This window comes from Trametes versicolor, assembly GCF_000271585.1.
Source record: "Trametes versicolor FP-101664 SS1 unplaced genomic scaffold TRAVEscaffold_4, whole genome shotgun sequence".
In the NCBI taxonomy this organism is placed as follows: domain Eukaryota; kingdom Fungi; phylum Basidiomycota; class Agaricomycetes; order Polyporales; family Polyporaceae; genus Trametes; species Trametes versicolor.
In genome coordinates this window covers 2,856,202-2,877,960 of record NW_007360324.1, presented here as the reverse complement: position 1 = coordinate 2,877,960, position 21,759 = coordinate 2,856,202, and the positions used below count along the sequence as shown (strand labels likewise).

General features: G+C 58.6%; 9 protein-coding genes and 2 non-coding genes across 11 annotated transcripts; 6 read left to right on the top strand and 5 right to left on the bottom strand.

Annotated features, from left to right (window-relative positions):
* Window positions 1-122: 122 nt before the first annotated feature.
* On the bottom strand, window positions 123-838 carry TRAVEDRAFT_19489 (uncharacterized protein; the record flags this gene model as incomplete). The annotated part of the gene is made up of 2 exons (XM_008037842.1): window positions 123-317; window positions 377-838. The coding sequence occupies 2 exons, from the start codon at window positions 836-838 to the stop codon at window positions 123-125; spliced, it is 657 nt and encodes a 218-aa protein (XP_008036033.1).
* Window positions 839-1,188: 350 nt separating this feature from the next.
* TRAVEDRAFT_t58 lies at window positions 1,189-1,259 on the top strand. The gene has a single exon. It is a non-coding gene; the product is annotated as a tRNA-Gly (tRNA).
* A 1,295-nt stretch (window positions 1,260-2,554) lies between these two features.
* TRAVEDRAFT_91869 (uncharacterized protein) lies at window positions 2,555-3,596 on the top strand (the record flags this gene model as incomplete). Its single annotated transcript, XM_008038874.2, has 3 exons — window positions 2,555-2,888; window positions 2,949-3,347; window positions 3,514-3,596. Coding segments are annotated over 3 exons (816 nt in total), but the record flags the coding sequence as incomplete, so codon positions are not given.
* A 2,013-nt stretch (window positions 3,597-5,609) lies between these two features.
* TRAVEDRAFT_46204 (polysaccharide lyase family 14 protein) lies at window positions 5,610-6,649 on the top strand (the record flags this gene model as incomplete). The annotated part of the gene is made up of 3 exons (XM_008038185.1): window positions 5,610-6,042; window positions 6,101-6,499; window positions 6,567-6,649. The coding sequence occupies 3 exons, from the start codon at window positions 5,610-5,612 to the stop codon at window positions 6,647-6,649; spliced, it is 915 nt and encodes a 304-aa protein (XP_008036376.1).
* Window positions 6,650-8,374: 1,725 nt separating this feature from the next.
* On the top strand, window positions 8,375-9,292 carry TRAVEDRAFT_95125 (uncharacterized protein; the record flags this gene model as incomplete). Its single annotated transcript, XM_008038873.2, has 3 exons — window positions 8,375-8,705; window positions 8,756-9,154; window positions 9,210-9,292. Coding segments are annotated over 3 exons (813 nt in total), but the record flags the coding sequence as incomplete, so codon positions are not given.
* Window positions 9,293-10,044: 752 nt separating this feature from the next.
* TRAVEDRAFT_t54 lies at window positions 10,045-10,115 on the bottom strand. The gene has a single exon. It is a non-coding gene; the product is annotated as a tRNA-Gly (tRNA).
* Window positions 10,116-10,460: 345 nt separating this feature from the next.
* TRAVEDRAFT_64247 (deoxycytidyl transferase) lies at window positions 10,461-14,415 on the bottom strand (the record flags this gene model as incomplete). Its single annotated transcript, XM_008038872.1, has 8 exons — window positions 14,272-14,415; window positions 14,119-14,216; window positions 12,821-13,885; window positions 12,704-12,763; window positions 12,428-12,651; window positions 12,036-12,373; window positions 11,825-11,983; window positions 10,461-11,774 (listed from the first exon to the last, which is right to left on the bottom strand). The coding sequence occupies exons 1-8, from the start codon at window positions 14,371-14,373 to the stop codon at window positions 10,461-10,463; spliced, it is 3,360 nt and encodes a 1,119-aa protein (XP_008037063.1). The 5' UTR covers window positions 14,374-14,415.
* Window positions 14,416-15,160: 745 nt separating this feature from the next.
* Window positions 15,161-16,066, top strand: TRAVEDRAFT_119241 (GTP-binding protein ypt1; the record flags this gene model as incomplete). Its single annotated transcript, XM_008038871.1, has 6 exons — window positions 15,161-15,223; window positions 15,283-15,402; window positions 15,467-15,563; window positions 15,618-15,748; window positions 15,806-15,913; window positions 15,974-16,066. 6 exons carry the CDS (start codon window positions 15,161-15,163, stop codon window positions 16,064-16,066), a joined length of 612 nt encoding a protein of 203 aa, XP_008037062.1.
* A 722-nt stretch (window positions 16,067-16,788) lies between these two features.
* Window positions 16,789-19,026, top strand: TRAVEDRAFT_46200 (uncharacterized protein; the record flags this gene model as incomplete). Its single annotated transcript, XM_008038184.1, has 5 exons — window positions 16,789-16,962; window positions 17,012-17,220; window positions 17,342-17,474; window positions 17,526-17,839; window positions 17,892-19,026. The coding sequence occupies 5 exons, from the start codon at window positions 16,789-16,791 to the stop codon at window positions 19,024-19,026; spliced, it is 1,965 nt and encodes a 654-aa protein (XP_008036375.1).
* A 174-nt stretch (window positions 19,027-19,200) lies between these two features.
* Window positions 19,201-19,956, bottom strand: TRAVEDRAFT_119004 (S-adenosyl-L-methionine-dependent methyltransferase; the record flags this gene model as incomplete). Its single annotated transcript, XM_008038870.1, has 2 exons — window positions 19,201-19,700; window positions 19,752-19,956. 2 exons carry the CDS (start codon window positions 19,954-19,956, stop codon window positions 19,201-19,203), a joined length of 705 nt encoding a protein of 234 aa, XP_008037061.1.
* A 151-nt stretch (window positions 19,957-20,107) lies between these two features.
* On the bottom strand, window positions 20,108-21,141 carry TRAVEDRAFT_28356 (S-adenosyl-L-methionine-dependent methyltransferase). The gene is made up of 3 exons (XM_008037969.1): window positions 20,863-21,141; window positions 20,601-20,788; window positions 20,108-20,543 (listed from the first exon to the last, which is right to left on the bottom strand). Exons 1-3 carry the CDS (start codon window positions 21,068-21,070, stop codon window positions 20,226-20,228), a joined length of 714 nt encoding a protein of 237 aa, XP_008036160.1. The 5' UTR covers window positions 21,071-21,141; the 3' UTR covers window positions 20,108-20,225.
* Window positions 21,142-21,759: the final 618 nt, after the last annotated feature.

Here is a 21,759-nt window from a genome sequence, read left to right as displayed (position 1 = left end):
AGCTCGTCAGCAGTCTTCGGCACGTCTCCATCGAACTCGTCGCGCAGCTTCTGGGCGGCCTGCCGAATATATCTTTCGCTTGTCATCAGCGCGACGCGCTTCAGCCAACATACCGCGTGTACTCACCCCGTCTTGCGGCGCCAGAAGCCGACTTTGCATATCGCGTCCGCGATAGCGCTCTCGTCGGCCTGCAGGATGGCATCCACGGAGAGACTTCCGCCTACGGCATCGCGTAGCTTGGTCACGGCAGCATCTGTAACTTCATCCTTGGTTTGGGAGGAGAGCATCAACGACACGAGAGTCGAGAACCGCTGATTCTGCAGACGACATCGTATGTAAGTATCAAAACATTCGGGAAATCATGTGGGCGCGGTACCTTTGGGTCTGTCTCCTTGAGTTGCGCCTGGTCACAGCCCATGGTGTCGACGGGCGCGACGATCTGCGCCCGCATCCGCTTAATGGTGTCGTATGTCTCCTGCCAGCGCGCCGGGGCAGGATGTGGGGTCTCCAGCGCCGTGGGTATAGACTTCGGTTTCCGAGGCGCCGCGGTTGACCGTTTCCGCTTCGGTGGCTCAGGGGTAGACGAAGATGCTAGCTCTTCGTCCACTTCGACCACCTTCACCGATTTTGCCCTGAGAGCTTTCTTGGGTGTGGCCTCCGTACTAGTGGCGGCCTCGGTGGTCGCGTCGCTCTCTGGAGGTACAGTGCTTGAATCCGGTTCCGCTTTTATTCTCTTTGAACGTCGGAGTGTCGTTGCTTCCTCTGTAGCTTCGTAGAGAGTTACCGAAGAGTGATATGGACTGGGTCGAGCAAGAATAGACGACGCCTTTCGTTTCATGATGTAGAAGAGACGAGATGACCGTCGAAGCAGGGCGATGTTGGCAGTCTAAAACTCGCGCCTTTGACGACGCTGTATGTTCAAAGTGTGGATGCCGTTAACGTTCAAGTTGACGTGCTCTACCAGCTGGGCGGAGGTCGAGCCAGCCTACACGGGAATTTTAATGCGCTCTCCGTTACAGAGTAGATACGCGCTTGGGCACTTCTGTGCTAAGCCTGTGGGTCCGCTGGAACAGCGGTGAGGAGGTTTGACCGAGAGTAGCTAAGCCGAGCTGTCGACGGTGACAGGTTCAAGAGCTGCTTTCTTGGGTGAAGCATGATCATGGCGTATAAAACATTACAACCACATAAGCATTCGTGGTGTAGCGGTAACATTGGGTCTTCCCATGGCCTAGCTCCGGGTTCGACTCCCGGCGGATGCATTTTTTGCCTCTTCCCATCATGTGCTGCATCATCATGCACCCATCCGGTGGACGGCTGCACTTTGGTTGCACTCGAGCTCTTTCAGTCACTCTCATCTGCGAAGCTCATCCTCATATTGCATTCTCGCCTTTCCTGGCAGCTGCAAGCCAGGTTGGAAACTTGATTGTAAGTTTAGCAAGGCCGCGTCGTACTGGGGGGTGAGGGGTAGAAAAAGCTCGCTGCTCTCGGGCTGCTCCCTTCTCATCCCCTCTTCATTCGAGCCCCGTACACTGTACGGATTTTAGCGTCAGAGATGCAGCCATCTCGATCTGTCTTCGTGGTGGCCGAGCTCGACAATCTGCATGCATCCCCCCGGTGCTATCGATCTCCGCCGTTCGATCAAATGGAGACAGGTTTGCATCCGCTCAAGGTCAGCGACGATATGGGCCTTTCGTATGATTGCGCCGGCGTACAACCGGCGTTTTCCTGCTATGCCGGTCTCCTAGCCTTCCTCGAGCTCTGCATCGCTTGGTGACATACGATCGTGGGGCGGTATCCACGCCGGTGAGTAAGATTCAGGCCAGAGGATACATGCTGTAGTGGATCTTGTCTGACACATATTTTCCTAGTAACATGCTCTAAGTGTGTGCATAGTAGCTATAGATAGCCGCAAACACCACTCTTCAAAGGAGACCGCACGGCTGCGCACCATTTGACCCCGGGGCTTTCTTATTGCGCCATGTCGCGCCCGCAATTGGCTAGCAGTTTGCCCCTCGAAACCGCCGCAACATACGTTAGCGGCAACGATCGTCTCTGTTTGAGCGGCTTCTTCCGGAGGATCAGGACCGGAGGCCCAGAACACCACGCCGCCGTTCAGAAAACGCATATGGCACGCCTCACGCCCAACAAGCGCAGACGGATAACAGAGCGGTCCCGATTCATGTATGTTCCTTCTTCTCCGCGCTCTAAATTTTTCTCTACAGTGTCAACCGCATGTTGCGGCCTCATGTGAGGCATCACTTGGGGTGCAGCCTGTCGCTTCTTTGCATGTGGTCCCCGCGGGTTCTTCTAGACATACGTTTGTGGCAACCACCCTGGTCGTCGCCGTCGTCTCTGCGTATAAAAAGGTAGTATGTTCGGCGACATGGACTCTCAGCAACCGGGTGCCAGACATCGATATCCCCTCCCACTTCCCAACATGTTCTCCACCTTTTTCGCCGCACTCGTCGTCGCCTCGGGCGCCATCGCGTCCCCCGCATGCGCTCTCGTTGCGCGGTCCTCGACCCACACTCCCCGCGCCAGCATCTCCAGCCCTCTGTTCCCCGTCTCCCCGCAGCTGAAGTACTGGACCACTGACTCCAGCCTCCCCAGCCCGAGCCCCTTGTCCGACGCCACATTCCGTCCGCACAATCAGATCACCGCCCTCGCGCATCCATATGTCAACGCCCCGGACGGCGAGCTGTCGATGAAGGCACACTACCCCGCGGGCTCGTTCACCTTCAGCAACACCCCGCAGGGCGGGATCTCGTTCTATGCACCAGGCCCCGCCAGCGTCGACCTCACCACCGCCAAAGAGGCCACCTTCGGTTACTCCGTCTACTTCCCGTCCGGGTTCCAGTTCGTGAAGGGCGGCAAGCTGCCCGGCCTCTGTATGCCCCCCCAGACGCCCTGCAATGTGTCCGAGAGGCTAACCCAATTTGTTTTCCCAGACGGTGGAGACAGCGATAGCGAGGCCGTCTCCTGCTCCGGGGGTAGACGCGACGACGGCTGCTTCTCCGCCCGCCTCATGTGGCGCACGAACGGCGCCGGGGAGCTCTACACGTACCTCCCCCCAGACTACGACGCAAACCAGGCCGTGTGCGACATCCCGCCGTTCTCGACGTGCAACGACGTGTACGGCGCGTCTGTGGGCCGCGGCTCGTTCACGTGGAAGACCGGCGGACGGACGACGATCAGCCAGCGCGTGCGCCTGAACGACGCCGGGCAGGAGAACGGCGAGCTCGAGCTGTTCGCGAACGGTAAGAGCGTGGTCAATGTTGGGGGCCTCGTGCTGCGCAACAGCTCCGCGGGGCGTATTCGGGGGATCCAGATGCAGACCTTCTTCGGAGGTGAGTCTCGTGGCGCGTGCACCCCCGGCGGAGCGCGAGGGGAGCGGTATCAGCTGGGACTTGCCGGGCTTGCTTCGTGCCTGCCGCCGCGCATCTTCCAGGGGACTTACTTCGTCTGTTCTCGCTCGTTTTGAGCCGCCGTGCTGATGTGCTTTTTGTCTGTCAGGATCCGACTCCTCGTGGGCGTCGCCGGTCGACCAGGACGTGTATTTCTCCGACTTCTCCGTTGCTATCACGGAGACACTCTGAGGCGTTGGCGGATGACGGGGACTTGACGGTGGAAATGTGCCCCGGCGCGGGCGCAAGTGGAGCGCTCCAGGCTTCATGTCTCCATTGTTTTCTCGCACGGCGCCGCGAGGCATCCTCCCCGCTGCGGACGTGGGAGGAAGTCGTTTTCTGACTTATCGGGTTAATCTGCTGATCTTGGGTGCTACTTATTCTTGTTCTGTCTTGTTATCTCTGTATCATTAGGCGAATACCATGGCGGGGATTGCGATATATACTTATACCTTTACGAAAATCTGCTGAACGGTCCAGACCGATATGAACCCCTTGGTCGAGCCCATCTCTATCTACACTTGCGTTCCTTTCAAGTGTCCCAAAAGGGCCCTGCCTACAAAAATATATTCGGCGGCTGAGGACTACGATGGCGGGTTTTATTTATTCCAGATCACGCTCTCGAGTTGTTCGTACGCACATGCGTTGAGCGATCTCATAAAACACTTACTCTCAGAAATCATAACATGGCTCGACAAATGGCTTTGAAGTCTGCCGCCCTGCCGAGTGTCCAATAACGAGAAGCGCCCATATGTTGATGGGTGCATAGCCGCGTGGTCCCTTTCTTTCTCGCCTCCTACCGCGATGCTCGAATCAAGGCACCTCACTCCGACAGTACTGTGGTGGGAAGCTAGGGCTCGGAGGTAACACTCGGTTTGGCTAGGGCTCGGAAATCATGTTAGCGCGCTGATTGGGCGGAACAGGATGATGTGGCTCTGTCCAGGCTCTGCAAACTTTCGTTCGTTGCTGCGCAACAACCACCTCCGCCCGCGAGACATCTAGCAAGCGCCTGAGGAGAACAAACTGGGCGACTGTGCTGCGACGTAGAGACGAGTTTCGTCTGCTACAACCTGTCATGCCAAGACTTCCCCGGCCGACCTCGGCCACTGTGTCAAGGTAGTATCTACTGGCAGCGGTAGTGGTGAAATCTGTTCCACATGGAAGAATGGACGGCAATTTGAGTATGCTCCGTAAGTGCTGATGTCAGTTATGCATATATGTTACAACGTAGCCTGACTTCAGCTTTAGGCATCACTGGTGTTCTCGTCCATGTCGACATAGGCGAGAACACGGCATGTGTGGTGCTACAATCCACAGTGAGTCTTCTTATGCCGACTGCTTGTCTGCCGCGATATGAGGCCGGATTCACGTTTCCATCTGAGCAGCACTCATACAGACTGGTGTCGCGGGCTGTGCTACAGGCATTGTGTTTGCGAAGAGACACTATATGCGTCTTACGCATAGGAAAGGAGGAATCGGGCGCGCACGTTGGAGCGCACCGGCTGATACTCTGATGTTTCGTACCACAGCCCATGGCGTTGAGACCACGCCGAGCACCATCTGTGTGGGCGGAGGTATGAGTCTTGAAAGCGCTGCACGTTTGATATTCAAGATAGACGCACGTACTACAGCGCGTCGGTGTGCACACTGATCAGATAGCGCCTTGCAACTACGGTGGATGCCAAGCCCATAAATGTGGTCCAGGCTCCAAAGCACCCTTACCCGTGCCTTACGGGCAGGTGTTACAAGCCTCCGTTCTGCAAATTCGACCCGGTGCGTAGTTATTAGGACACAGCGATGCTCATACAACGCAGCTACAGCTCCTATACACTGTGTTACATTGAAAATGACAGAACAGAGCGTTGTAGAAAGTGATGGTGCATGGACGATGTTGTCTGCAAGACAACCGCTTTTGTTCCGGTTATGGGCGCCTGGCGCCTGTCGCCGTGCTTTGCGATGCGTGATCGCGCCTTGTCTCGACTGGAAGGCCTAAACCGTGTTTCCGGCCAGAGATTCAGAACTGTTGTCTATGGATGCCGGCGCACCATGCGCTGAGCGCCATCGCAGGTATAAAGTCCTTCGCCGGCCTACAATGTTTCCCTGCTTGACGCCGCTGGTCTACGTCCGCTCACTCCTTCACGCCCGTTCCCCCTCGCTCTCCGTCCCCTACGCTCCTTCTCGCCGCTCTCTGTAACGATGCTTGCTATGCTTGCCCCTGTCATCGCCTTCGGACTGGCTTCCGTTGCTGCTCTCCCGCTCTCCGCCAACCACACCCTGCACGCCCGCGCCGCCAACAAACTCTTCCCGGTGTCCGACACCACCTCGTGGTCGGTTTCCAGCGCCGTTACAGATGCGCTTGCGTTTAACGACGACACCTTCCGCCCGGAACATGAGATCAAGGACCTGACGCACCCCTACGTCGCGGCGCCGGACGGTGTGCAGTCTATGCAGGTGCACTACCCCAAGGGCTCGTTCAAGCTCTCTGCGGCACCACCCACTCCGCGCGGCGGCCTTTCCTTCTATGCCCCAGGTCCCGCTTCTGTGGACCTGACGACGGCACAGGAGGCGACGCTTTCCTACTCAGTGTTTTTCCCGGACGGTTTCGACTTTGTGAAGGGCGGCAAACTTCCCGGCCTTTGTACGTACCGCCGCCCAAGCCTCTGTTTTCGTGGAACCGTACTCATTCGGAATTACAGACGGAGGAAACAGCGATGACGTTGCGACCTCCTGCTCGGGAGGCCGGCGCGACGACGACTGCTTCTCTGTGCGCTTCATGTGGCGCACGGACGGCCAGGGCGAACTGTACACGTACCTCCCGCCGTCCTTCGAGGCGAACAAGGCGGTGTGCAACGTCGCGCCATTCTCGACGTGTAACGACGTTTTCGGCGCGTCGGTCGGCCGCGGCTCGTTCAACTTCGCGCCGGGTACACGCACGACTATCGGGCAGCGCGTGAAGCTCAACGACGTCGGTACCGCGAACGGCGAGATCGAGCTGTTCGTGGAGGGCAAGAGCATCTTCACCGTCACCGGCCTGGAGCTGGTGAACGCGGCGGAGGGGCGCATCCGGGGTTTGCAGATGCAGTCGTTCTTCGGAGGTGAGTTACCTATCTGCTCGTTTGCCTTGTTAAACGTTGGCCCGTGTGCTGATCTGTGTGCATGTAGGCTCGGGCAGCTCTTGGGCCACCCCGAAGGACCAGGATATATTCCTCGGCGATTTCTCTGTTGCTATCACCAAGAAGTTCTGAGGGACTGCTGTCACCGTTATTCCAGCGCGCTGTAGTCCGGTCATGATGGTCTTATTATAGCTCTCATGATTGCGTTCGAAATGCTTTCACTGTGCTGAGTACTGTAGGTTAATACATTGTTGTATCGCTCGAAACCAGGATTCTATCGCGAAGATGCTTGCTGTGACAGTAGACTCCCTCAGATGCGCGCACAGTGAGTATACCCACTGCCGTTCCCCATACCATGCGGTCCACGGTCTGGACGTCACGTTTTGAACCTTGGATTTGGGGTCGTTCACGACAACTGCGCCCTGCGTTCGGAACAACTCTGTGTCTCACCCGGGTCCTCGAGCGACAGCCCACGACATCGCTCGCCCGCGTCCGACAGCGCCTGCACACCGCTACAAAACGCCTACCATGCGACTTTTGAATGGGTTTCCGAAAGTGCTGCGGGGCATAATTTGCGTGCGCTTCGCAAGTGTAGCCTCGGATCGGTCCGACGTCATGAGGAAGGTTCGTGCGAGTGATTGTCGCCCGCTGTACATATGTATTCGACGGTTCGCGTCACAGACAGAAGTGTTCCTCCACAGCTCATGACGCACGCCGCCTGAAAGGAACCCAACGTGCCTGCCGCTCCGAGGGCAACTTCAGCCTTCAGGTCCATCGGTCAAACCGGTGGTGCTGTGACTCCGCGAATAGTGACGCCGCGCGGGCAAGGCACGCCGCACGATGATGCGCAACACGCTGCCTCTGAAGAACGTCGGAGACGATGAAGGGATGCCCTTGTTTCGGTGGTAACGCTGCGCAACAGATGAACCCGCCGGCGATCATCGACGCCCACGCCGCCTCGGTCGGCATGCAGCGCCTCAGTCTCCACGCAGGTGGTGCGCGTTCAGGGCATTCCGAGCACGATGAGTGCTCATGCACACCTTTGGCATGTCCTAAATATTGCCGGAAAATTCTACCAGCATGCTACGAAGTATGGCTGCTGCCAAAATGCGCAAGGGCCCTTGGAGACGCACGGGCCGGGCGGTAGCGAACGAAGTACAACAGTGTATCGCCTAATCGGGAAGCTACTACTACTCCACGGCAGTTACCGATTGCTGATAGGCGAGCACAGGCGCGCGGTTTTTTGTTCCATTCCCTCTTCTTCCCCTTACGTGCCCCTTCCCTCCTCCCTCTTCCCTCTCCTCTCCCTCGTGTCCGGGTGTGTGCCTCTTGCACTAGTCGTTCTTTTTACACAGACAGTCTTTTCGACTCGTCCCTCAGGTCTTCGCTCTTTCAGACCTTCCCCACCGGCCTCTACACCCTCCGCACCAGCTCTACGGCCTCCATTCACCGCTTTTCAACATGTACGCCTTCACCACGCTTCTCACCTTCCTTGCCATTGGCTCCGCCTCGGTCTCCGCTGTCCCTCTTCACCACAGGAGGACATGCAAGCCGCACTCCCGGATTTCCCAGGGTTCGTCGGTTTCAACGACTGTTCTTGAGTCCTCGACCGCAGTTCCCTCCGCGACTGTGACGTCTGGGATCTTGGCTGTTTCTACGAAGGTGTCGAGCTCTGCAGAGGCCTCCAGCACGAAGGTCAGCACCACCGAGAGCAGCGTTGCAGCTTCGAGCACCAAGGCTTCGAGCACCAAGGCCGCGAGCACTAGCAAGGCCTCCAGCACCAAGGTCTCCAGCACTAAGACTTCTAGCACCGCCGCTGCCACCAGCACCGGTGTCGTCTCCAGCCTGCTCAAGAAGCTCTTCCCTGTCTCCCACTCCGCGTTCTGGACTACTTCCACGGCATCCACCGATGCTCTCCCCCTCTCCGACTCCACCCTCGGTATCACCAACCTGCTCAAGGCGCTGTCGCACAACTACGTGAAGGCACCGGATGGCAAGCAGTCGATGCAGGCTACCTACCCCGAGGGCTCGTACACGTTCACGCACAGCCCGCAGGGTGGTCTCTCCTTCTACGCCACTGGCCCCAGCTCCGTTAGCCTCGATGACGCGAAGGAGGCCACTTTCTCGTACTCCGTCTACTTCGAGGACGACTTCGCCTTCAACAAGGGCGGCAAGCTCCCCGGTTTCTGTACGTGCTCTGCTCATACCTCCAACAAGCTGATGCGACTTGTGTCACAGACGGAGGTGACGACGCGACGACCGCCGTTTCTTGCTCTGGTGGCCGTCGGGATGACACTTGCTGGTCCACGCGCTTCATGTGGCGCACCGGCGGTGCAGGTGAGGCGTACACCTACCTCCCTCCCGACTACTCTGCCAACAAGGCCGTCTGCGACGTTGCGCCGTTCTCGACCTGCAACGACGTTTACGGTGCCTCCGTCGGCCGCGGCTCTTGGACCTTCAAGGCCGGCACACGCACCACGATCGGCCAGCGCGTCCGCCTCAACGACGTCGGTCAGGAGAACGGCGAGCTCGAGATCTTCGTCGAGGGCGAGAGCATCTTCACCGTCAAGGGCCTTGTCTTCCGTGACAAGGCTGCTGGCCGCATCCGCGGCATCCAGATGCAGACGTTCTTCGGAGGTATGTCCCCTCCTCCCATTGTGTGCCTTTGTGAGACTGACATTAACATCTGCAGGCTCCGACTCCTCGTGGGCGTCCCCCAAGAAGCAGAGCACGTACTTCTCCGACTTCTCCGTCGCCGTTACGGAGACGTTGTAAGGTCTCTCTGATGTCTCACGCCCGCACGACCCTTCACGAGCCTCGGCCCCGGTCCTAGTCCACTCGCACATCCTCGCACATCCCCACACGCACGTACACACATCTCCCCCATCTCTCCCCATCCGTCATTATTGCTCCATTTAGACTGCTCTCGCTGCTCACTCGTTTAACGTTATTTTCGCGCTACGCCGGCGCCCTCGCTCGACGCACCCGTTATCCTCCGCCATCGATCCCCGTCCGCTCGGTTCTGGCATCCACTGTAGGTGGGCCGTCGGCGACGGCGCGCACAGTCGCGTCGCAGGGAGGACCGGTCTGGGGCGTCCCTCGTGTATTTGCTAGGCAGATATATGTATCTTTGCTCGCCTGGGGCTTTGCTCTTGCTATACATCTTTAAAGACATACTCTCGTGGACCTATGTCCTGATGTGTCTTGCATGTTGCCTGATCCACATCGAGGACCTCAGTATGGCTGGGTGCCTTCGTATAAGCCCGCCAAGCGGCTTTTTGGCCTTGGCTATGTCTCTCGCTATTTGATGTCTCATGGAATGCGGAGTAGGGCCGGCCAGATCAGATTTTGAGAATACTGAAACCACAAAATGCTAGTACAAGTAGAGCTTGAAGCAAGACAAACCCCAAAACAGATTTGAATGGGCGGGCCACCACATGTAGAGCACACCGTGACAGTGAAATTCGAGCTGCGAGGGTTACAGGCGAATACATACGGTAGCCAAAAGTTCATATTAGGAAAAGCCGTGCATCCGCCGGGAGTCGAACCCGGAGCTAGGCCATGGGAAGACCCAATGTTACCGCTACACCACGAATGCGGATAATGACCATCAAGCCTGAACATTCTTGACTTGGCAAGGCCGAAAGTTGTCTCAGACTAAGTTTAACTTGCGAGAATATGCAACTTTGTGGATGCGATGAGGAACGTGCTTTGGACATGCGTGTGGCGGGTTTACTCCGCTATCAGGACGAGTACTTGAAGCTCTTGCTTGAAGCCTAACGCCAAGAATTTTGCAAGAAGATCCTGGAGGGATGAGTCGTATTCAACGAACGAATAAGATACTACCTTCAAGTTGCCAGCTACCGTTCATTAATAACATGCTACTCGTCAGGAGTAAGATGATAATACACCTAACAGACTGAGACCAAAGACGTACATCAAACTACTTCAGTGAGAGGCAACCGCCGAACTTTCTCCTCGCCGCCTCGTCCATCTTCGCCTTCACCTCCCTGAACGCACCCCACCACGCCCGGCCCACCATCTCGGAAGTCACCCGCTTAGTGCGCTCAAGTGATACCTCAGGCTCCGGCACGTTCTCCCAGGTCCCGAAGTGCCGGCGGAGCAGCACGAGCCACCACTTCGCAACTGCCACTGCACGCTCGACGCCCGAATCGCTCGAGCGCGCGCCGTCTACGCATCGCACGAGGAACTTCGCAAAGTAGTCCACGTCGCGCTGGTTCGGCGCATGCTCCCGGAAGCCATCGACCCAAGACTCGATTACGCGCTGCACGTCGTCCGTCTCGCTGAACTGCAGCTTCTCGCCCGGCGCCTTCCCCTGCTGCTTCAGCGTCGGGCGCGCGAGGTACACCGCCTTTGGGGGCGGCGGCGCGCGGTACACGAACGATGGCGAGTGCGAGGACCGCTTGCCGCGATATTCAGACGGCTTCAACACTTTGCGCTGGCTGGCGTAAACAGTGACGCCGGGCGCGCGGTGTGCCGCCAGCTGCTCGCGCTGCATCTCGAGTGGGAGGGCGGCGAACACGTCGGGGTCGATGCCGTACTTGCGGAGCTCGCTCTTGGTGACGCTGACAGAGGATGTGTACACACGCTTCGCGAACAGCTTGTTCGTGGGCGAGAGCATGGGCCGATTCCGAGGTGCGAGCTGTCGAGTGATACGCTTCAGGTTGGGACCCCTGACAACGATACCGAACTTCTTCTCGGGCTCGGGAGGTGGCTGTGTAGGGTCCTTGGGAGCCGGGCCAGGCGTTACCGAGCGTCGCTGGTATTCTGCTTCGAGCTCCTTACGAAGATCCTCGGGCAGCGCCTCAAAGACGGACATGTCCACTTGCGAGAACGAGGGTAGGTCGATGTCCGCCTGCGCGCGTCCTACCTCAGGCGGTTTCTCGATAATATGCACTTCTTCGTCTTCTTGGGATGGCGGCTGGATGGCGATCTTCGGCCGTCGAGCATCGATGCTACTGCCTGCTTTTGAAGCAGATATGCCCTGTTTGGAGACACCGGCGCGCTTGAAAGGCAACACAGCTTGCCCAAGTTCGGTGTCCTGAACGCCCGAGGCCTTCTCCAGCTTCTGGATCTGGATCCCGATACCACGCAGCTCGCGCGGGTCAAAGTTGAAGCTCTTGAGCAGTCTCCATGCGTGCTCGCCGATTACTTTGTCGTTGCTTGTCGCACGACCGCCTGGTGCGATGAGCGGCGCTTGCTTGTTGTGCCCTTCGCAAATCCCATGACCGAGAAACTAACATGCGTTCAGTATGGGATTGCATGGTTATGATTATGTGTATCTACCTTTGGTGCCTCGACGGGTGCGCTCGGGTCCCGCACAAGTATCTTCAGTGTGAGCGAGCGACCGCGCATTTCGATGCTATTGAGTCGCCGCGAGACCTCTTCTGCCATCTGGTACACAAACGCCTCTGCCTGCTCGTTATTCTCGAATCGGATGCCGTACTGTAAACCGCTTTCACATCAGCACGCCGGGCCTAGAGGTGGATAGACCTACGTTGATATCGCAAGAGACTGACTTCCTTGGCTTGTCGCTCTCCAGCTGCCGCTCGTCGATACCCCGGATCGCCTTGTACAGGGTCTCCCCAGTGCCCTTGCCCAATGCGTCGCACAACACCGCTTTGCTCTTCTTCGCGAGCTCGCCCAGGTTCGTCGCCCCGAGCTTCTCCAAGGCCTTCTGGCGCGCCGAGTGCCCGAACCCGTGCAGGTCGTCGATATCGAGTGGGGCGAGAAAATCGGGGGCGTCTTCCGGGCGCAGGTGGAAGGACCCTGCAGGCTTTGCACGCCGGGACGCAAGGCGCGCAAGCATGATGTTGGGCGCGATACCGATGCTGACTGCGCCAGCAGCGTTAGCGGAGCTGATAGAGAGGCCTAGAGGCTGTCACGCACCTTCACAGCCTGTGATCTTCCTTACTTGCGCTCGGATGGCCTCTGCGAAGTCTTTCGCGGGGTCGACCAAGTCGTCTGCGCCATCAGGCTGCTCCGTCAACTTGGCACGTATACGCGTTACGCTGCTGGTGACGTCGATGAGCGCCTCGTCCACAGAAACCGCTTGAAGGTCGTCGGCATGCGCCATCAGGATGGTGTAGAATTGTAGTGAGAACTTCTTGTACCTGTAGGAGCGCCATCAACGACTAAAAATTTAGGGCATCGCGATATGCTCACAGTTCAAACTCGTATGGTATCGTGATGATAGCAGGGCAAAGCTTGCGAGCCTGCTGTAAGCTACAGCGGTCAGTCAGTACCAGTATCAGCCATTGGGGAAGACGATAAAGAACGTACCTCATCCCGCCCTTAATGCCGAACTTACGCGCTTCATAACTCGCGCTCGCGATCTCACTGGTGCTCGAGGCACCGCCCGCACTCCCCTGCGAATGGCAAACCACGACCGGCTTGCCTCGCAGGTGGGGGCGATCAATGAGTCCGGCAGCGACGAAGAAGCTGTCAAAGTCGCAGTGCATGATGACCCTCTCCTCGTCCGCCGCCTTCTCCTTGCCCTTCCCTTTGCCGGGCACACGCTTGACGAGCCGCGCCCCGCGCATGCTCACATCGCCCTTCAGATCTGCGCTCCCAAGCCCGCGTCCGCCGATGTTCTCCTGCACGACACGCTCGACCGCCGCCTGACTCGTGCTTGGGGCATCCATCTCCGTGGTGGATGCGAGGCCCGCCCACGCCTCGGGCCCATTGTTCTCGGCGCGGTCCTGCGCCTCCGCGACGAGGTTCTTGAGCTCGGCCTTCCAGGCAGAGAGGTGGTGCAGGCGCGAGTTCTTGTAGTAGCCCTCGATGAAGTCTGGGGCGACAGAGGTGTGCGCGGCGCGCCATGCGGGATCTTGCATGGCGCGCTCGGCGTGGGGGTTTGATCTATGCACGGCGTAGCCAGGGATCCGGTCCGCTTCTGAGGGCGTGGCGGGGTCCGTGATGAGTAGTGCACGCGATGGCGTCGTGGGCGCGGGTTTGCGGGGGGACAGGAGTGTTTGCTTCTTGGGCGTGTGTGGTGGAGTTGCTACCTTGGCGGTTGTCCGTGAAGAACTTGCCTCAGGCTGAGCAGGGAAATCTACCGCGACACGCCGCGGTTGCGACTCTGGAGTTGTAGCGCGAATAGTGTTGGGCTTTGACTGTGTAGTATGGCCTGTGGCTTGCGAAATGAAGCCGTCGAGCAACGACTTCTGCGCGACTTTGCGACCTTGAGCACCCTCAACACGCTCGCCTGGCCGGAATATGTAGTCCTGCCAAGGCAAGAGCGTGCCAGCTCCAATACTGTCCACCAACCACTCAGGTCTAACGACCTTCATGTGCTGGAACTCCCGTACTTTGGCTGGGGTCAAAGCGCAGGTGATTATGTGCGTGCTGGAGGTTCAAGGATTATTAGACACTGGTGCACCATGTAGATGCTTGATGTATGCACGTATGTCCGCTTGGTAAATTACGATCTCTACCCGTATCCGCGAGCCCGTACCCAATGAGGTCACGATTTCGCGGATGGGGAGGAGCAGGTGTCACTTAAGCGTACGACAGCGCTTTCATAGCTTTCCGGTGATACTGTTATGTGCTTCGAGTGATAGACTGTTATAAAAACTCACACTAACGACTTCTTGTCCAGGTATGCATGGAAAATACCGCCATACTGGACGATCATCTGGCGCAAGTCCTGCACAGAGGGCTCTGTCCATCCATTGATCTGTACCATCCATTAGTCAAAGTCGCGCATGTGGTATGGAACGGAGCGGCCTTACGTAGATTTGTAAGTCACGAAAGATCTTGCTTCGGACCGCCTCATCCTCGTCGACATCCATTTCAGCATTCTGAAGTTGCAGCTTCGCCCGCTTCCTGGTCATATATTCCCCAAATTCTCCGAAGCGCGCTGCACCATATGTGTGAGACTCCAAGTAAGAGTCTTCACCTCCATCGGCCACAGAAGCGAGCACTCCGTGGTAGTGTGTGCCCTCATCCTGAAAGTCGAGGTCTTCGGGGGAGCGCGCGCGCTTCAAAGAGCGCTGATTCAGAGGAGGTGGCTCCTCATCGTCTACCTGTCGTGGTTGTGCGAGCGGGGGTGCCTCCAACTCATCCTCAACTTGAAGTTGTGGTGAGGCGTGAGGTAAGGGAACCTCCGTGATGGCCTTGAGGAATTCGGGGTCATCGTCAAAGTAGTCGGACGAGTTGGTGCTATTTTGGGTCAACTGTGACATACTGAGTGAGGGTGAAGCAGTCCAAAGAACATCGGGGGCGGGCGTGCACCCCAGAGAATGTGGCTGGATTCGGAGTCGAGTTGAATAAGCGCCGGATGGTTGTTTGGCTACAGCTTCTGGACCAAACAAACACCCGCCCAACGCGTAACGGCGCCTGTTTCGGCGCCACAACCACGCCTCCATCATGATTGCACTGGCCGAGACAGCGCCCGACTGTGCGGACCGACACCCTCTCCCGTCCAATCATCATCACTCAGCTCGCCGCGCTCACCCCGGCATCGTCGCAGACAGCGTGCGACGGAAAGCTGTGCTCAGGGGTTTCTGTGAGCTGGCCGCAGAACGCCTTGGTGCCATACTCCTTCTCTCTTACCGTCTGCCTACGGCACCGACACACACTCGCTGTATTGTCTGAAACTCGCGTTGCTTTCTTGCTGCCATGCCTGACGGATACGACTACCTCTTCAAGCTGCTCCTGATCGGGGACTCTGGCGTCGGCAAAGTGAGTTCGTGCCATCCCGCCAACTCGCGTGTGCGATGCTGAACAGGTGCCTGCGCTAGTCATGTCTCCTGCTGCGGTTCGCGGAGGACGCGTTCACGGACAGCTACCTCAGCACCATTGGCGTGGACTTCAAGATCAGGACGATTGAACTGGAGGGGAAGACGGTGAAGCTGCAGATTGTGAGTGGCATCCTCCCGTCGTCCACTGACCCGGCGTCCCTGACTGTCGTGTGTCATGCTTCAGTGGGATACCGCTGGCCAGGAGCGTTTCCGTACGATTGCTGCTGCGTACTACCGCGGCGCGCAGGGTATCATCATGGTGTACGATGTCACAGAACAAGGTCAGTCTGCGTGAGATTCTTTTGAGGTCAGTTCGTGCTTATCCTTTGTGCTAGAAACGTTCTCCAACGTCAAGGGGTGGATCACGGAGATCGAGCGTTACGCGTCCGAGGGCGTCAAGAAGCTCATCATTGGAAACAAGTCCGACCTCGTCGAGCGGAAGGTCGTGGAGTACTCCATAGCGAAGGTCAGTTATGTGTTTGCCTTGCTATACGCCGTGTGTTCAACCGCCCTTGGTACGCAGGAATTCGCGGACAGCCTTTCGATACCCTTCATCGAGACCTCCGCCAAGAACTCGACAAACGTCGAGGAGGCGTTTACCCTCATGGCGAAGACCATCAAAGACGAGTGCGTTATTATTCTTCGATTCATTCCATAACTTGCTAATGCCTTCCTTAGTGTCGACACTCAGCCAGAGGAGTCCTCCGGTGCCTCCAAGACCACGTCTGTCACTCCCGGACGCAACCTCAGCCAAGAGAACGAGTCCGGCGGCTGTGCGTGTTAATGCAGTGCGCGATCGCGCTCGACCGCTTGTAGAGCCCACCCTGTTGTCGTTTTGACTTGCTCTCCCCCGGACGGATACATTCTATTATTCCCCGGACTCTGTATTTCTACTCAACACCTAGGTCTATATCATAACGATCTGTTTTATTGCGACTTCGCTGAAGGTCAGGCGCTGTGCTCATCCACGTCAGTGAAAGGTGACAGATGGACTAGAAAACCGAGATGGTGAGCCCGCAATCATCATACGCGATATGTTTACACGTAGGCTGTCGTTGTCCTCGTACTCATTGCATATAGATTGAGCCTTTGGATGCACACCACCACTTCAGGTTCTTCGTCTCATCGCTCACTTGGAGCTTCTGGCGCGCGTACTACTTGCCAGTGTTCGGACCGAGCTCAATACCCTCCGTGACTGCGGCCACGTTCGCCGAGTGCACGTCGGTGGTATATCATAGCTATACATTGGCCCGGCGCTTGCTGTCGTCGGAGGGCCTAGAGCGTTCGTTCCCTAACCCTAACCGTTACCCTAACCTGGCAGCCCTGAACCCCGTTGCCAGGTTAGGGCTAGTGGGTGGGCGCTTATAGAGCGCTTAACGACGAACATCGCGCGCCGAGCAGCCACTCTCGCGACTTGTCCTCCTTCCTCCACCATCCCCCCTTCGATTCGAGCCAGAAACTCTCCCTGCTGCCTCCATCTGTCCGCTTCTTCATTTAAAACTTTGGATGGCTCGCTCGAGGCACAACAGTCCCGCGGGGGACGATGCAGACGATGGCGCGAACGCTCTCTTCACCATCACAGGCCGTCCAGTCTACTTTTACTTGTACGGGACGAACGAGCCGACCGCGCCGGGGGCACTTACAGAGGGACAGCGTGAGCATCTGAAAGGATTGATTACGGTACGTGTTCAATGCTACAGGTCTTGACTAGGAGACTAACTATCTGCAGAAAAACGGCGGCTTCATATGCAAGTCCGAGGCAGACGCGGACACGATCATCGTAAATCCTGTGCAGGTTAAAGCTCTCAAGGACAAGTACGACTTTGAGCACAACATCTACGTCGAACCCCCATCCTTTGTGGAGCTCTGTATTCACAGGGGCGTCTACACACACGACAGAGTCCTGAAGAAGCCTCTAGGTGGCCGGCCTCCCAAAGGGTGAGTCTCGCGCCATTACAGTGAGCAAAGCTGGCCGGTTCTTGGCGCGTCACGAGAAGGGCTGTAATCTAGCCGAGCGCGATTCCTCACGATTAGACGTCGTTCGCTAACGGTTACACAGCGCCCGCACACCATTTACTGATGAGGATGACCAGCACCTCTGTGAATTCCTCGCCCGCCGCATACCCGACAAGGAGGCCGGAGGCCGTAACGGGCGGAACACCTACATAGAGCTCGTTGAGAAGGCGCAATACGTAAGTAGTCTGTATGCTCCGTACCCTCCGGTGCTCATGTATCCTCTCTAGGCCGGGCTGGGCTACGAATGGGCCGCGCGGCACACCTGGGAGTCTTGGAAGGAAAGATATAAGAAGAGGTTTGAGATTATGGATCCCATCATTGACGAGATCGTGAGGCAAAATCCCCCTCCTGCGGACGGCAAGGGTGTGCGGCCGTACGACAGACGGGTGAACGGCCAGGGTCAGTTCGCGCTGCTGAACAAGCAGGCCCTGATGGAGGAGGAAGAAGAAGAGGACGAGGACGTGTTTGAGATTGAAACCGGTCCCGAGCATGATGCACACGAGGAAGCGGGCGAGTCCCAGCAAGAACTGCCTCAAGAAGGGTGGGTGGCGCATTTTCCAATAACGCGAAAGCCCTGTTCTGATGTACCTCAGGGATGAGGAGGAGGACCACCGGCCTGGCCCCGAGGACGCCGGTCCTTCTGGGACACAGCGCACGCCGTCCGCCAGCCCTCCACCAGCGCCCAAACAGAAGCAGAAGCAGGCAGCCCAATCCTCTCGCGCCCGGCCCCCGCCACGCGCACCTAACGGCGGTCTCGCCGCAGCCGCACGCCTCGCACAGAGAGCTCTAACGCAGGAGGCCCCCGCGAGCTCTCAAGCCACGCTCGTCGGGCCCGTGCCCTCCCAGATGCGCGGCGCGAGCGGGGCAGCAAAGCTCCCTCCTAGGCGCCCCAGGGAAGCCTCTGTTGAGCGCGAGGAGGCCCATGCGCCCACGGAGAAGCCCGTGGCTAAGCGTCGCAAGATTCACAAGGCGCCCGAGCCGCCCGTCGTGCAAGTGCCGCCGATGAGGGAGGGCGGCCGGGGTTCGCGCGTCGCGTCTCAGGCTGCGCGGAAGACGGCGGACCAGCCGCGCAAGGTGCCTAGCGTCGTCCCGGCGCCCCGTCGCCAGCCCGTCCGGCCGCCCTCTCCAGTCGTACAGGAAGAAGATGAAGATGAAGAAGACGTGGATGGCGACGACGACGAGATGGAAGACGAAGGCGTCGTAGCAGGCGGCAGCGACGAACAGGACGTCGAGGAGCTCCTCCAAGCCCAGAGCGCCGAGACCAGCCGGCAATTCTCGCCACCCGTGGCGGGTCCATCTGGCGCGTCGGCGAGCGACGATATGGACAGCGACGACCAAGTCGCCCTCCAGAAGCTCAATCCCGACCGGCGCGCGAGCATGAGCGACGAGGATGATGACGACGTGGCGTACGCGAACTCACTCGACCTCACGGTCCCGTCGCGCTCGCGCAACGCCTCCGCGCGCCACGCCACGGCCTCCCGCTCTCCACAGGCGCCAGTCACCCCTGCGCGGCCAGTGCGGCGGGGTACGGACGAATCGACGGAGTCGGAGGCGGCCGTGCCGTTGGCCGGGACGCGGGCGAGCGAGACGGTGCGGCGGGCGAGGGAGAGCGCCAAGCGGGAGCCGTACTTGCCTCCGCCTGGGACCAGGGCTGCGATTGTGGCGGCCATCCCGGCACCTGTCAGTGGGAAGGTTTTGCGCTCGCGCAAGATTCCTACTCGTGCGTAAATGGTGGAGGATCTATTCTCCTTTATGGTGGTGTGCGGCTTGCTGGGTTCCGTGGTTTCGGCGTGCACACATCTACCTCCTCTTGCGGCTCTGGTTACTCGATTGTCTCCGATTGCTTCCTAACTTACACTATGCTACCATTACAATCTGAGCCCTATATACCCTCAGCCACCTTCAAGCCGGCTTCACCCCACGCGCGACGAACCACTGCGTCTCCTCGCCCGTCGCGCTCATCGTCGCCCTAAACGCATCCGCAAGCTCGAACTCCACAAGACCCGCGCCCTCAAACGCGCCCCGCACCGCCTCCTCAGTGAGCCCATGCTTATGCGGCACAATATGGTGGTGCGTCTCCTTGAACAGCGCGTGGCCATCGGGCGCAGCCTTGATGTCCGCGACGAGCAGCGAGCCCCCCGGCTTCAAGAAGTGTGCGAGGACGCGCGTCGTGTCCGCGATGGACGGGAAGTGGTGGTACGCGGCGGAGCACACGACGACGTCGAACTTCGCGTCGTCCAGCTCGCCCGGGGCGCCCGTGAGCTCGGCGCACACTGCGCGCATCTCCGTGGGCTCGAGACCTTGGTTTGAAGCCTGCGCGTTGTACGCGTCAACGGAGGCCTGGCTGATGTCGACCCCGACGATGCTCTTCACGTGCGGGCACAGCGCTTGGGACAACAGGCCTGCAGCCCCCCTCGTTATTTGCGCAGATTTGGCTTATGAGGGGGACGCACCGACGCCGCACGCGTAGTCCAGCACCTCTGTGCGGTCTTCGTCGAAGAGGGCGGGGTGCGCGCGCTGCATGGCGGCGACGGTCTTGTGCCGCAGCTTGAGCGCGTCCGGGCGGTGCGGCTCGTGTGCATGCTGGTCGAAGAAGGCCTTGTTGGCCTCTGCGAAGTCGTGGCTGTGGTGTTCGTGTGTGGGGGTGGGCGCGGCCATCGTGCACGGAGAGACGGGCAGGTGGTGGTGACAAGTCAAGAGCGTACTCCGAGTATTTCGGAGGTGCTGCTTTGCCTCCGGATCCGAGAGATCGATCAAGATCTAGTGGTGACCGGGACGGTACTCGCGCAACCGCCGGGTATGTGCGCGTCTGTTCCTCAGTTTGGTTTCTCTTTCGGACCCGACATGTCCGAGTCCTCTTGGTGTGAAAGTACGTTCGAGACCAGAGCAAAGTAAGTACAAGGGTACAAGGCACAATATCCTGATGATCAAGCCACCTCAGCAGGCTTCACGCCGCGCGCGACGAACCACATAATCTCCGGCGCATCCGGCGCCATCCTCACCGGCTGCATGTCCTTCAACGCGAACTCCTCCAGCCCCGCGCCCTCGAACGTCGCGCGCATCCTCTCCTCGGTCATCCCATGCCGGTGCGGTACGACGTGGTGGTATGTCTCGGGCACGAGGACGGCCCCGTCCGGGGCGGCCTTCATGTCCGTGACCAGGAGGGCGCCCCCAGGCTTGAGGAAGAACGCGAGCGCGCGCGTGACGGTGTCGATGTCCGCGAAGTGGTGGTAGGCGGCGGAGCACTGCACAGATGCAACGACTCAGGATATGGGTCTACAGACGCGGTCGGGGAGACGTACGGTGATGAGGTCGAACTTGGTTCCGCCGAGCTCGCCTGCCTCGCCCTTCAGCTCGGCGCGTACGGCTTTCATCTCGGACGCGAAGCCCTGGTCCGCGGCCTGCTTGTTGTACACATCGACCGAGGCTTGGCTGATGTCCGCCCCAACGATACTCCTCACATACGGACGCAGCGCCTGTGAGAACATCCCTGTGGTTACACACCCGGTGCGGCAACATGTCGTCAGCGCCTAGGACATGCAATCCAGGTATAGTGAAGCGCACCGGTGCCACAGGCATAGTCGAGCACTTCCGTGTGCTCCCTGTCGAAGAGGGCGGGGAACGTGTCGCGCATCGCGTTCACGCTAAGCACCGCGAACCCACGCGCATAAGGGTGTTCCTCCTCGAGTTTGTCCGCGTGCTCGTCGAAGTGCGCCTGGTTGGCCCGCGCGAAGTCGTGATGGCCATGGACGGCGTCGGTAGCTTGAGACATTGCTTGTTGTTGGAAGTCGCTAGTTATAGAAGAGGCTGGCTTGGGTGGGTTGTTGCTCTAACAACTTCGCCTGGCCGGCATATATACTGCATGTTTGTGAGGCTCGGAAATGTGGTGACTGGAGCGGTACTCTCCAAGGTACACAGCACGGCAAATTAGTCATACCAAGGGCTCGGACGGTGCGAGACGGGCCGCGCAGCGGCCCATATATGGTGCCCAGGGCGTGACGGTCGTGCGCGCCGAAGGCGCGTTCAGTAGGTGTAAGCGCGCGCACTCAGTCCCTCCTGTTCGCGTCCCCCGCGCGAGTACTGCGTCCGCTGTACCAGTATCTCATGTACATACATGCAAATTCTAAGATAAAATGGTGTAAAATTGCGGGAGCTTCGCGGCGGCTCGCGCCGCCGCATTGAACGAGTATGGGCGCCTATTCCACGATCACCTTCGAGGAGGTGCACGATTTGAGTGATGTTTCGCGCGCGCAAACAGGGCTCAGATATCCTGAGAAGTATTTTAACCTCACTTGGAGAGACTGTTTGTCATTTTTGGAGCTTCGCGGCGGCGCGCCGCCGCGAATCTGTGCACATATAGCAAGGATAGCCTAGGACCAGGCTCTCCTGGGGCTCTATATCCCGAATAATTCACGCCGAGAGCTTCCAAGTGGGTTGAAATGAGCCTCTACACATTTATAA